The sequence below is a fragment of the Bactrocera oleae genome, chromosome 6 (assembly GCF_042242935.1).
Source record: "Bactrocera oleae isolate idBacOlea1 chromosome 6, idBacOlea1, whole genome shotgun sequence".
Lineage (NCBI taxonomy): Eukaryota > Metazoa > Arthropoda > Insecta > Diptera > Tephritidae > Bactrocera > Bactrocera oleae.
Window position 1 is genome coordinate 5,853,456 of NC_091540.1, and position 13,840 is coordinate 5,867,295.

The following is a 13,840-nucleotide window of genomic DNA, read 5'->3' on the forward strand; positions in this document are numbered from 1 at the left end:
CGGTGTTGTTGTTGTTGTTGCTTTAAGAAATCCACGTGTGTATGGTATTATAGCTTCGCTACAGCCGAAGTTAAGTTTTTTCTTCTTTTTAATAATAATTTTAACAAAATATTCTAAAATATAACTTTTTTTATACATTTTATTTCAAATGGCACACAGAAATCTCAAACACACAATAACAATGCTGCTTAACTTATACTACTAGTTGTTTCTACGATTAATTATAATTTCTTGACGAAATTAAATTTTTAGTGTTTACATTAATTTTTCTTTTAAATTTACAATTAATTCAATACAATATTTTATGCCTTTTGTTATGTTTGATTTATCCGTGCTATCCGAAAATTTCTAAAAACCATCTAAAAAATATGAAAAGAATCGAAAAATATTTATAACAGTAAATTTATATAATAATACAGAAGTGATAATACGTAAGAATTTACGATTATGAAGGCAAACATGCGGGCATGCTGAGGAACAGACGCAGGCGCAAAGGTAGGAGTAGTTGTATTATATATAAACAAGTCATGCATAAGCGCAGTTGGTAAGAGAGCAGGAGAGACACATTTATTGTTGAGAGCGTTGTAAATATGAAAAGTTTTACATATATACATATGCATATTTATATATATAGAACCCAATTATGTGCTGAATAGCTGAATAGAGTATCTATTTACATAGTAACACAGTTTTTTCATATTTTGAAATTTTTTTTCAATATTTATATAAAAAATATAAAAAAGATTGGATGCAGCAGAGTTTACAGCGTTTCAGTACGACTTAAATTTAATTGAATATATTTACATACATACATACAAGTACATGCTTAGGCAAGCAAACGCTGGCATTGTTAGTTTTAAAATTGAAAGTTGGGAAAATTAAAATTTGTATTGAATTTAGAATTTTCACGTTGTTTATTCAAATACCTCGCTAAACCCACCGTGGGCGCATTGCAGCGTGTTATGCGCGCACGTGGTAATTTTTGATCATCTTCACCATCATCTGCGGCGAGCGTATAGCCCGGCCGACAGACACACTTCGCTTTAGTATTCAAAAAACGTTGCATTTGTGGTCCGAGCGTATGTGTTTTGAGCGGTTCCAACCACTGGCCCGGTCCACATGGTCCTCTCGTATATAATTTATAACAATTACCATTAAGCTCTACCATACCCGGCGTCGATTCGCATGTATTCTCATCTTCTGTGCCGCCATTGTCGATATTCGAACATTGTTGATCGAGATTCCAAATGACGCCGGAGCAACCGCATATGCCGTTATAAGAAATGCCATCAACCGAGGGGCGTGCCGTAAAGTCAAAGACGACCACCTGATGCAGTGAGCACGGACCCTGTGAACCAATGCGATAGCATGTATTCTCATCGGGAAAATATAGACGACTTTTGCCGCAAAAGTTGCGCACACAATTGGTTGCATTAATCAGAAATTCGTTGGGTCCACATGGTCCCCTCGTATAGAGGCGATAGCACAGCCCATCATTCCATGGCACATAACCGTCTTTGCACTGACACTGAGCGCGTGGTATAACTGTCGCTGTGTTGGTGGCAGTCAAATTGTCGGGTAGGTTGAAAATATGTCCGGGCGGACATGGCCCTGGTGTGTCTGCAATTGTAAAACAGAGATACTTAGCGACTGCAAAAACCAAAACAAACAAAAGTTTTTTTATAATTATACTTAATTCGTAGCACATTTGATGATCCTCGTTGTAGTGCGGCAAATGCCGATGACAATCGCAACGCCCACCAGGTAAAAAGAGCTCACCAGGTGTTGAGCAAGGACCTTTCGTGTAATGCTCGTGACAGGTCTCTTCTGGGTCGTAGTAATAATCACGCAGTGCACCTTCGGGCTCACACTAAAATTAAATTCGTAGAAAAGCTATACTTTCAGCAACGCTTTTAACTCTATACATACTAACTATACACACCTTACACTCGCCGAGCCCATCCTTATTCAATACCAGCAGTTTGCCCTTAACACAAGGTCCTTTCGTGTACTGCGCATAGCATCTGCCATCTTTCGGCCAAAAAATCATGCCCACCGTACATTGCTTGGCAATTTTACAGCTACCCCAACGATTACTGGACCTGTAAGTTGTATATAAAATAAGGCGAGAGCTTAAACCATCGCTAGCTTTTAATAAAAACTCACCTTCGTCCGCTACTAATTGCCGCACGCTCTTCTGGTAATGGCGCAAAGTATGCACTATGTTCGCATGGACCACGCTTAAATATCTCATGACATTTATTTGTCTCGGCACTTAAGGCCGTGCCTGGCGGACAGCGGCATTCAGCTGCTGGTGCATTAAGGCGCGCCGATTTCGTTTTACCCACATTCGGTGCTGGACTCAGTTCCATTGTTTCTGGGCACGGGTAGCCGATTGTGAAGATTTTGAAGCACTGCTTAAGCGGCGGCCAATAAAGCAATTGCCAACCGCCGGGCATGCTGGCGCAGGGATTCTTTTCGGGATCACTCCAAGGTGGTGGTACAATCGCCGCTTGCGTAGTTTTACTCAGCAGTAATGTGAGAAAAGCAATTAGGCTGAGACCAGAGTGTAGGACAGTCCAACAGAGTAGCAACTTTCGCCGTTTCATTGTAAGATTCTGTGTTTTTTTATGAAAGTATTATATGCTGAAAGAAAAGGAAAACGAAATTAGGTACAATATGAGGAAGAAAAACGGTAATATCGGCTGCGCCGAAGCTATAACAACCTTCACAGTTGCATTTCTTTTATCATAAAATGGTTTCAAAAGTTCTTTATATTAATTTTGGTTGGTGAATTTGTATGGCAGCTATATGCTATAGTAATCCGATCGGAAAAATACATTCGGAGACTGTGGCGGTGCCTTCGATACTCTTCCGTGCTACATTTCGTGAAGATATCTTGTCCACAAAGTTTTCCATACAAGAACTTGATTTAGACCGGTCACTTCGTATGGCAGCTTAGACAAATGAGCAGCTTTTTGAGGAAAAATGTCCGATTGATATCTCAAAAATTGAGGAACTAGTTCTCGTATATATAGACAGACGGACTGGGCTCAATCGACTCAGCTCGTCACGCTGATCATTTATATATAATATTTACTTTATAAGCTCTCCGTGTATACAAATTTCCAGTAAAAGCTGGGTCAGAAATCAAAAATAAAAAGTTTTTTACGAACAATTGTAAATTTAGTCTCTTCGGTTTAGTTTATGTCAGATAAATCTGAGTCTATGTCCTTCAAAATAAGTTAATATGATATCAAATCCTGAACCAACATCTGAAGGTATTTCGCGGGCTTTGAGGCTTGCAAATTGCAAGAGCATGAAATGTTCGGTTACACCCGAACATAGCACTTCTTTACTAATTTATTATATGTTTTTTTTATTTAGTTTATTGTTTTTTTTTTTTTTTTGTTTTTTTACTATGGTGGTCATGCTGAACTTATTATATATAATTCAATTGTATTGTTTATTTTTGCTTTTAGAAATACAAAATTATACACATATGTATCTACATACAAACATATCTAGAAATGAAGGCAAAATATAGTAAATTAAATATTTTAATTTATTTAAAATAAAATTTTGGAATTCAGTTCAGCTATGCCGCTAAAACCCTACGCAAGAATTTCACTTATGTGCGTATGCACACATTTACTTATGTATATATATTGACGTCGGTATATATATTTACGCATCGCGCCAGATCACGCTTGACCGGTCGTTAGCCATGACCTAAAATGTTGTTGTTGGTTACCAAAAAAAGAGATGAATGATAAGAGGATGGCAGTAAAGAGTACAAGCCGGTAATAATAATTGGGCTAAAATGTTCATAACAGACGTTAACGCAAAAAATTTGCAAATACAGTGGTTTGGTGTGTGAGAAAAAGTGATAATTTATTTTATATTATATAATATCATTTTTAGTGAGTTTTTATAACTACAAAATTACCACTTCATCCGCATGTTTGATTAAATTTTTTATTAAATACATAAATAGTATAAAAACTGTTTTTGGGATCTTTCAAGCCATAAATATTCGAATGTGGAAGCCAGTTGTTTAAGTTAGTTTTTAAATCACCTATACGATACTTGTTGGGTATGCTATAGCGTATGACTCGTACTGTTTGAGAAGATCTTACCAACAGAGGTTAGAAAACGAGTCATCCAGTGTTGGATGAGGGTTTACAAAAAAGCTCGCTTGACTCGTGCATTGCTAAAAAACTTTCTCCTCAAATCGTAACTCTCTCAATTATTGAGGTCGTAACAATCATACTCCAAATCCTTTTCTATTTTCTCTATGAGAGAGTGGTTAGAGAGAAAGTTTAGGTGATATGTTGAACGAGGAAGGTTGTTTGAACTTCTCAAACTAACAAGCCGTGGCTTTCTAAATAATTTAATTCATAAAAACCGTTGTCTAAGCCCTTTTGAAGACCTTCTCAAGCTTATTTCAAAGAGCACTGGAGCAAATTTCGCACTCCAAGCTCAAAATATAAATATTCATATACTCGTATTTATGGCTAAATTTCATAACATTTTTATTTGTTGCTTTAAATTTTTATCGCTTACAAAAATCATATGCGAATTTATTTGACTTTTGTGCAAGCAAAAACCACAATAAACAAGATAACGCAACAGCAGCGCCAAGTTGACAGCCGGTAGCGACTAGTATGCTAAAAGCTTCCTGCCAGTCAAAGTATTACATAGTAAAATGAGACTGCCACATATCGACGCAACGGATGTTTCTTTTGCAGCGCCACAAATCACTCGCCACAAGCAGTCAAGAGCGTGCTTGGCGCATAATTTGTGGCATTTCCATAGTCTTAATGTGTGCAACAAAGCGCTACAATCGCTAATAGTGTTGCTTTGCACTCTTTGACTTGAAATTTGTCTTTTTTGCAATAATCACCGTTACTTTATTGGCTTCATTGCAGCAATCTGTGCAATTGCTTTGCGTTTTATGCGCTTTGGCTGAAAACACAGTCGGTTGCAGTTTCTGTTGTTGTTATTGTTCATTTTATTTACAAGTATCAATTTCGCACTCCGCGCATGTGCCAACGCAATTTTATTTGCTCAATAAAATACTTTGTTTATATGTATGTTGTGTCTCAATTCGCGTTGTTTTTATAATTTTTTTTATTTTTAATTTTTTTCATATTTTCCTTTTTTTATAAATCGCTGTCTCAATTTCCAACACGAACTGTCTTTGCCACTGTTCGCTTGAGAATGTACGCGAGTATGAGTAGCGTCAACACAGAACTTGCCAACACATTTAGCTGTATATTTATAGCTGTCTGCGGTTTTATCATGGACCTCATTTGAATGACCCATATTGCGCCGAAAGCACGCAACTGCTAACATTGAAGAATCATATGCGCAAACATACGTATGTACATAGTATTATGAACAACCTGTATGTGCTTATTATTAAACAGACGTTTTTGTGTGTGTTATTTTTGTGTACCGGGTTCAAGGTGAGGCAAGTGTGTCTACCGAAATTATTTAGAAGTAAAAAGCAAATGATCGAAATGCTTCAATACTATCGAATTTGAGCTGAACTATTAGGTTGCCACGTTGTTATAAACTTATGTTATTTATGACAGAGACATTTTTTCACTATTCTATCAATTGAATAATATTTTTAAGACGCTTAGATTGAATAGAGGTATGCACCGCGACCTATGGTGTATTGTGTCTTCATGGTTTATATCAATTTGCAAATCAGAAAGAATGCGCTTTATTTATATATTTTATTATTAAAATGCACTTTTATTTAATTGTAATTAAAAAATATGCGTTTTCATGATTTTATTGAACTTTAATAATCGGCGATTATTTTTTAAAAATTTGAAATTCCCTTTAATCCGATCTCCAGGAGGACCTACGAAAAAAAGTATCTTGCGATGAGAACCAAAAACCAAACAAAGTCTTATTACTAAAGCTGAACACAGGTAATGCTTGAGGAACTAGTCAGATTTTTGATTTGCCTTCCCAAAAAAGTCGTTTTTTTTTAGAAAAAATTGACACTTCAAACTGGCTTTAAAAATCGAAATTATTATCGAAAATCGTATCCTCTCGGTTGACTTGACAAACAAAAATTTATATAAGAAGCTCGTGTGAAAATTTCAATTGGCCCAGTCCAGCCGTTTCGGAGAAATATTGCTCACCGACTCTGAAAACAGCGTTCCGTGAAAGATGAGTTTAAAGTTTTGAGAGCCGACTACACTAGTTAAAAGTTAAAAAATTCCTCCAAGTGCGCGCATATCTCCGAAGCTATATTTTCGGAGAATATTCCCAATTATGTATATGTACAATATATGGTACATATGTACATGCAAAAAAAGTGGATATCACCACTTAAGCCAAAAAAAAATATTTTGAAAGTTCTAGGCTAGCCTAATCGCGTAAAGTGTCCCTATCTCCGTTGAATTCTCCGAGAAGATATACATTATTATTAATAAATATAATACATACACACATATATATTTAAGCCAAAAGAAATATTAATAGGTGTGGACAAATCAAAAACTTTTTTCCCTTAAATATGTTTTCTGGTCGATTTGAACCTTATTCCACAGATATTTCAAAATTTTATCCTTGCATTACTAAATCTACTAACTGGTTTGTTAATGAAGTGAAAATGAAATTGTAGCTGGAATAATATTAACCATTGTCAACCCACAGACAAATACAATCAAATGGCAACTCAAGCAAAATTGCATAACTGTAAATAAATAAGGCAAGTCAAGAAAGTAGACAGCAGCAGCTAGCCGCCTGATGTCTTGCACGAAGGTATCAAGCGCAGCGTCTGTAGCACAGTTCACTAACAACAACAACAACAACATTAACGTCATCATGCACACGGTTTGTAAACAAAAACCGGCATTTGAGTGCGCCGTTTGCAAACGTTACACTGCAACATGTTTCAAACAGCTGTTCAACACCCGGTGTAACGGTTAATTAGCCGCGCGCTTGCTTGACTTCTTTTCACTTGCAATTATATTTGTTGCACCAACATGTGCAACACACATGCCCAAACATACAAACATACATATTTATAGCCGGGCATGTGCGCTGGACCACTCTCACTGCTGCTGCAGCCAACTGCCCACCCTTGCCCGTCAGCCATTCACAGCGTTGTTGTTGGCTATTTTCTTTGCATTGCAATTGCTTGTTAACGTTTTCTTTACTTTTATTGTTGCGACTATCATTAACTGCCGGCGATTACGTCGTCGCTGGAAAAGTTGTGAAAATTACTTGCAATTATTTGTTATTTCATTGCTATTTCTTTTCAAACGTACGCCGCGCGGGGTGTGGCAAACAGCATTGTAGGCCATCAGCATGATAACTTTTTTTGGTTTAGTGGGTTACTAATGCCAACGCTTGCCTTATTTGTTGCTTGCGCAATATTGTGGTTATTATTGATCGCTGAGATAATATTACAAATCGAATGTGATGTTAAAGAGGCAATTAAAACAATGCTTCGGGGGATAGTTTAGAGGGGGAAAACTTTGGTGCAACTGCATTGCCAATTTTACTGTGTTATTGTCGCTGAGTTTTGAATCTTGTGTTTCAAGCTTGCAAGCTGGAGATTCGCATTTGCATTTTGTAATGTTTACTATAATATTTCCGACGACGAGAAGAACAATATAATTAGTTAAGACTTATATTACTTGAAATTAGCAATAATGTTTAATTAACGATCGTTCCGTTCTCACATAAGCCGGTTACGAAAACTGCCACTTCAACAGCATACCATAGAATTATTAGGGTGACGATTTTTGGTTTGCCAAAGTAAAGTTTCCTAGATTTATTCGCTCTTACAACTTAGTGCATACATATTTATATATATACAAATTTACGATATTTTTGGTCGAGCTTTATTCGCTATTTTAGGTGGTCATTCTGATGTTTTAGAACAGAAAAGGGTTTCAGCAAATTTTAGGCCATCTCTGAAGTCTCTAAGAGACTTTCGGAGAAAATATTTCCATGCCACAAGTACACACGGAAGATTAGAACACACAACCTAACAAGCAGACCCAAAGTTACGTATTCAATGCCCTTGGCGACCCTCACTTATTTAAAGTGTTCCATCCACTTGCAAGTCAGAAAAATGCGTTCTTTTTTAAGTAATTTGAAGCGACTTTTACCAAATTCAATGATCCCTTTAACCCCGTTGCCGATCTCACGTAGCCGATCCAAAAAAATTATTCCAACGGTGAAAAAGATTTTTCTGCATAAATTTATTGCAACTCCGAAAACTATAAAAATCTTTTATTGCAATAAATGATAATGATCGAAGGACTAGTTAAAATTTTGATTTTTGACAAAATGGCGGCTTCCAAAAAAAATTAGATTTTTGTGAAAAAATTTTTATATCAGAAATACAATATTAAAATATTATCCCTTCGATCAATATCTGTCTGTTTATCTAAAAAGTCGTATAAAAATTTCAAGCCGTTCGTTTCAACCATTTTCGACAAATTTTCCGCACTGACTCTGAAAACGGTGTTCCGAAACAAAAACGCTTAAAGTTTTGGAAGCCGATTACACTATATAACAAATAAAAAATTCTTACAAAATGCTCATATCTCCGAAACTGTTTGTTGGATCAATTTAAAATTTTATATATATGTTTTTAAATATATATTGTAAAAAAATAAAATATATTATAATTTGAATATATTTTATGAACTAACTAATAGTTGGTAAGCAATGTAAATAAAGCTGCAAAAAGAAGATTTTAATAAAGTATCAATCTTTCATAAAAAAAAATGCGGCTGGAAACTAATTTGTAATTTTGTCTCAACCAAAAATGAACTTTTTTTTTATGTTTTCTCATTGAGCTGAGATATAGTACGTAATGTGAGCTTTGGTAAGTTCAAGGACATAAATTGCATAAAAGTGGCTCACAGCTCCAGATTTTGTTTCTATACAAATAATTGTTTTTAAACAGCCAACTTTAATATAGTAGAAAATCATAGAATACGAACTGTCATATATATTTTTCGAATGTACAATATATTTTGAACTGTCATGCCTCAGCAGCCTCGTTATAATATTGAATTTGGCAGTACAGAAAATAGTGCTCACATATTATTTTCCATTTTCAATTCATCAGTGTATAATATAACGCATTATGCCTAATATTCACACTAAGTCCACTTTTGAAAAACAAGAACACACTTATATAATTACAACAATAATTTTCGGCTAATTACTTCACTAATTGGGATTACCTTTTTTGGTTTTCACCGTTAACGTAGATTGCGCAGTCGATATTTTTGCAAACTAGCTATATTCTCCACAAAATTTTGTAGTTCTCCTCTCCGTTGAGGTTTCACTTTTTAGAACAAAATGTTGGCATTTCTTTTGCTTTTTGACAATTAAAATTTTTTACAAAAACTCGCTTGGCACTTTCACGAAATCGCACATCTGCGCGCGCACATACTTGAAGTTTTTTCACAATGTCACTATTTACTATATTCTTTTATGGAACATTATATTAAATGTCTACAATGTCAATTACCCACACAGCCACACCACACTCACACTTATCGGACGGTTATTCAACTCTTTGATCATATACATATGGATGCGCCGAAAGCTGAGGCGAAGCAGCCAGTTAGTTTATAAACTTTGAATGAGGCAAAGAATGAAGTGAGTGCGCACAGGTAGCTGAAATGAGGTAGTAAATGAAGATGATAAAGAAGGTAAACACAAGTTGATATGCAGCAGAGAAAAGTGGCTGTGAATTGGTGAAACAGCAACCACTACACAAATAACTAATTAATAAGTAGCGGCAACAGTCGCAGCGATCGCAGCAGCAACTCCTCTTTATGGCCTTGAATTCAGCTTGTTTTGATTTCTTCTATCTTTTTATTACTAATTTTATTTACTGTGTTTAGCTACAATCGAACATTTTTTTGTTTGTCTGACTGACCAGCTTGAAAATGTTTGTGTGAATTCGTATTTTTTTTATAAGGTAGTATACAATTAGTAACTCCGCTTTACAATTATTAATTAATTCTTCTGATTGTTATATATTTATTTGTTTACATATTTTTATATTTATTAAGTGAATGTATAGTTTAAACCTATAATTAGCTGGTGAACTGAATATTATTAAATTAATTTTTATTTATAACTTTTTTTTTTGATTTAGTTCACTTTTAATTTATTTGTTATTTTTTTTATAAATATATTTTCAGTTTATATTTTTAAAATATTTTTTTTATGCATAGCTTTTGTGTTGAAAAAAGTTTTTTTTTAAGAATTTTCCGAACATATTTCACAGTTTATTTATTTTCTAAGCTCAAAACCGACAATAATTACTTAAGATTTGAAAAATATTGAGTTTTTTTCAAAGAGAGATTGATTCGGATAATCTCTAGGTATTAAATAATTGTTTTGTTTTGATCTAAAAATGCATTCGACTGTAAAAATTTTTCTTTTTTGCATAGCTTTTGACTAGAAAAATAGTTTTTAATATTTTTTCGAGGATATTCCACAATGTAGATACTGTCGAAGCTTCTGACCGACAGTATTTAAATGAGATTTGAAAAATGTTGCATTTTTTTAAAGAGAGGTTGAGTCTATTTATCTCTAAATGTTGCATAATTTTATTGTGAAAAATGCATTTGGCTATAAAAATCACAAAATTAAGAAACTATTCTGAAAATACGTTTTGAAACACATAGTCGTTCAGCATTTTCGAAATATTTCATAGCTTACACATTTTAGTTAGAAAACTGCAAAATCTTGAAATCAATGAGAATTTAAAAATAATTTTTTTTTTATATAATCTCCATCAAAACCACGTTACAGGTTACAAGAAGCACGAAAATGTTCAAAAACTCATTTTTTTCAAACTTTTTGAAAACAGACTATCGAAATTCAGTAGTATGATAATACTCGTATATGTCAGAAAACTGCACGATCTTGAAATCTCTGAAAAATGTATGGCAATTTGAAATATAGTCTACACCAAAATCACTTCACAGTTTACAAAAAGCATGATTATGTTTCAGAAATCCTTTTTCGACAGAGTTTCGAAATTTAGTCGTAAGATTCATAAAAAATTTGTATTAAAATATCGACTAAAGAGTCTTTAATTATATATTTATAAATAAAATCAGTTAGGCACGTTAGCGAACTAGTCAATTTGCCTCTAATTTTTTTTTTTTAATTTGACTCTTAACTATTTATCGCGAAAAAAATATATAGTATTTTTCTGACACGATTCTAAAACTTATATATTTATTTAATTATTATTAATAACTTTAGTTTTTTTTATTTTATTATTTTATAATATTTTAATTTGTATTTAAATATATTTTTCTCACACGATTTTATTTTTTTATTTGAGTATAATTAATAATATTTTGTATATAATATTCATTATCTAGCACGTGTTTTTTTGTTATATTTGTATTTTTTAAATTGTATTGTCTTATTTTTTAGTTTTTTTATAGAATTTTGTTAGTGTCAGTTTTTATTTGTTCTTCGAGGGAATAATATAGCCTTTATTGACTGACATGATTTAAATATTTTATATTATTATTTTTAATATTCTACCTATTTATCACATTTTTTGTTATTTTTTTTTTGTGTTCTTTGTTATCTTAATTTGTTTGTTATCATATTTTATTACTATTTAATAAAATAAAATTTTAATTAATTATTTATTTTTTTAATATTTTTTTCTATTTTTCATTTTATTTAAATTTTATTGTATGGCGTCACAACTGCGCTGCAACTCTTGTTAATTTATTGAGCGTCAACACTTCATTTTTAACCATTTCTTCATTTCTTTTCTTATTTCTTTTTCCATAACGAAACTGCTTTAAATTTGAATACAAAATTCAAAATGGTAATAAATTAAGTCAATCGCGATTGAACTTTTTCAAAATTACTATTATGTTTTATCATGTAAATCGCAACTATGCTGAATTCGAAAAAAGGCGTTTACGCTTTATAATTCATTGCAATTTCAAATTGTATGCGTTTATTTTATCAACACTTGCACAAATATTTTGTTACGCTTTTGGAGGTCAGTCCATATTGTGGGCTAATTTAGCAGCGTCACACTGTAAACTAATATATATATCAGGTTGATTTAGCTTTCAATAATATGTGGTGAGAGATGAGTTGTTCAAATTTCAATTTCTTGTGAATACCGTTTTTTAATCCAAAACAGTTCCCGTTGGTTTTTAACGATGTATGTCTGCCACTAAACGATATTTAACTTGTTTCTCCGCCAAATCAAATTATTTGTAAACAACTAAATCGTAGATAATCGTCAATCGCACCGCAACTCGAGCCACACGATACCGTAAGCCACCAGCTCCGAGTTTGATCTGTTCGCCGGGCGCATTTTTGCTGTGAACGTTCAGCTTTGCACTCAAACACGCTCTCATTTGCCGTTGAGCTCTTGGCTGCGCTCAATTTATTTTCAATCAGCTGTGCGCATTTGACGAGCATAAAGCAAAATCTATTTGTTTATACATATACGAGTATACCAATTTTTCAGTTTACCTATACTTCCTCGTATTTTGTATGACATGATAGTAAAAAAAACGAAATAAAATAAATGCCCACTCTTGCTTCAACTTCCACTCAGAATTTTTATTTTTTTGATTTAGCTACTCCTCTCAAGAGTAGTTTTTTCACTAATTTCACTCTTTTAAAGTGTATTGCTCAGTATTTATTGTTTGCTTGTCAACAGTTCGGCCGATGTTTGTTGTTATGGTTATATTTTTTATGGTTGTTTTAATTTGCATTGCCTGGTTGTCATTGCTTACAGTAAATGAGTTTTTATCATTGTATTATTTTTATGTTCAAACATATTTACACAGATCCTAATTTTACCACATTTTGACTGTATTGATTATATATTTAGTTTGCTACTTTTTTTGTAGACTACGCATAATTTGTAAGCCTCATTTGTGGTCGTTAACTGTAAATTAGTTTTGTATGCAAATTTGTATTTATGGACTATATGTATTGGTATAAAACGAGAGTTAAATATTTTCCGGTAGACAATTTATATGCGAGAGCACAATGCGTGCCTATATGCCGCTATTTTATCGAAGCAAGTTAATTACGGCCAAATTAACATTTTAACCACACTGCAAGGATCGCAGAAGAAAAACTTCTACAGTAAATCTATGTTTTAATTGGACTTATTTGGAATAAAAAGTCTCAAGAACTATTCATAAGTTTCATATGTATCAGCGTAGTTTATTAGATCGTTTGGAAATTTTGCTTTGCATTATACCCTGAACAGGGTATATTAAGTTAGCCATAATGCTTGTAACTAAATGATCAGCGTGATAAGCTGATCACAAAATTTGCAGGGCAATAATGCAATCTTCAAAGAAATTGCTCAGATTCAAACCAAATGATTTCGTGGCGCGAGAGTCACCTAAGCACTGACCAGGCACGGTGCCTGCTTTACCTATATAGAGCCAGGTGCCAGCCAGCTTCCCGTGAGGTCACCTCATGATTTTTTAATGACATCACATCGAGGCGCGAAAGTCACCTAAGCCCTAGCCAGGCACGGTGCCTGCTTTACTTATATAGAGCCAGCCAGCTTCCCGTGAGGTCACCTCATAACTTTTTAATGACATCACATCGAGGCGCGAGAGTCACCTAAGCTCTGGCCAGGCACGGTGCCTGCTTTACTTATATAGAGCCAGCTGGCAGCCAGCTTCCAGTGAGTTCACCTCATGACTTTTAAATCACATCACATCGAGGCGCGAAAGTCACCTAAGCCCTAGCCAGGCAGGGTGCCTGCTTTACTTATATAGAGCCAGCCAGCTTCCCGTGAGGTCACCTCATA

At 33.9% G+C, this 13,840-nt stretch overlaps 2 protein-coding genes across 4 annotated transcripts in view; one reads left to right on the forward strand and one right to left on the reverse strand.

The window, feature by feature from the left end:
* The window catches only part of Cep135 (Centrosomal protein 135kDa), a 28,707-nt gene that overhangs the window by 4,142 nt on the left and 10,725 nt on the right, over positions 1-13,840 (forward strand). The gene's annotated exons all lie outside the window — the stretch shown is intronic.
* On the reverse strand, positions 112-12,364 carry LOC106621885 (uncharacterized). 3 transcript variants are annotated; one of them, XM_036358202.2, is made up of 7 exons: positions 12,177-12,364; positions 9,237-9,675; positions 2,167-2,646; positions 1,943-2,102; positions 1,693-1,870; positions 927-1,620; positions 112-359 (listed from the first exon to the last, which is right to left on the reverse strand). In XM_036358202.2, exons 3-7 carry the CDS (start codon positions 2,607-2,609, stop codon positions 335-337), a joined length of 1,500 nt encoding a protein of 499 aa, XP_036214095.2. In that variant the 5' UTR covers positions 2,610-2,646; positions 9,237-9,675; positions 12,177-12,364; the 3' UTR covers positions 112-334. The 3 variants fall into 3 exon arrangements, with proteins under 3 accessions (XP_036214095.2, XP_036214093.2, XP_036214094.2); XM_036358200.2 differs by having other exon boundaries at positions 112-1,620; XM_036358201.2 differs by lacking the exon at positions 9,237-9,675 and having other exon boundaries at positions 112-1,620.

Coding starts and splice junctions, on each gene's coding strand:
- LOC106621885 (XM_036358201.2), bottom strand. CDS start 2,609: ATGAAACGGCGAAAGTTGCTACTCTGTTGGACTGTCCTACACTCTGGT. Junction 2,103..2,166: donor GCAATTAGTAGCGGACGAAG/GTGAGTTTTTAT, acceptor TACAACTTACAG/GTCCAGTAATCGTTGGGGTA. Junction 1,871..1,942: donor ATGGGCTCGGCGAGTGTAAG/GTGTGTATAGTT, acceptor ATTTAATTTTAG/TGTGAGCCCGAAGGTGCACT.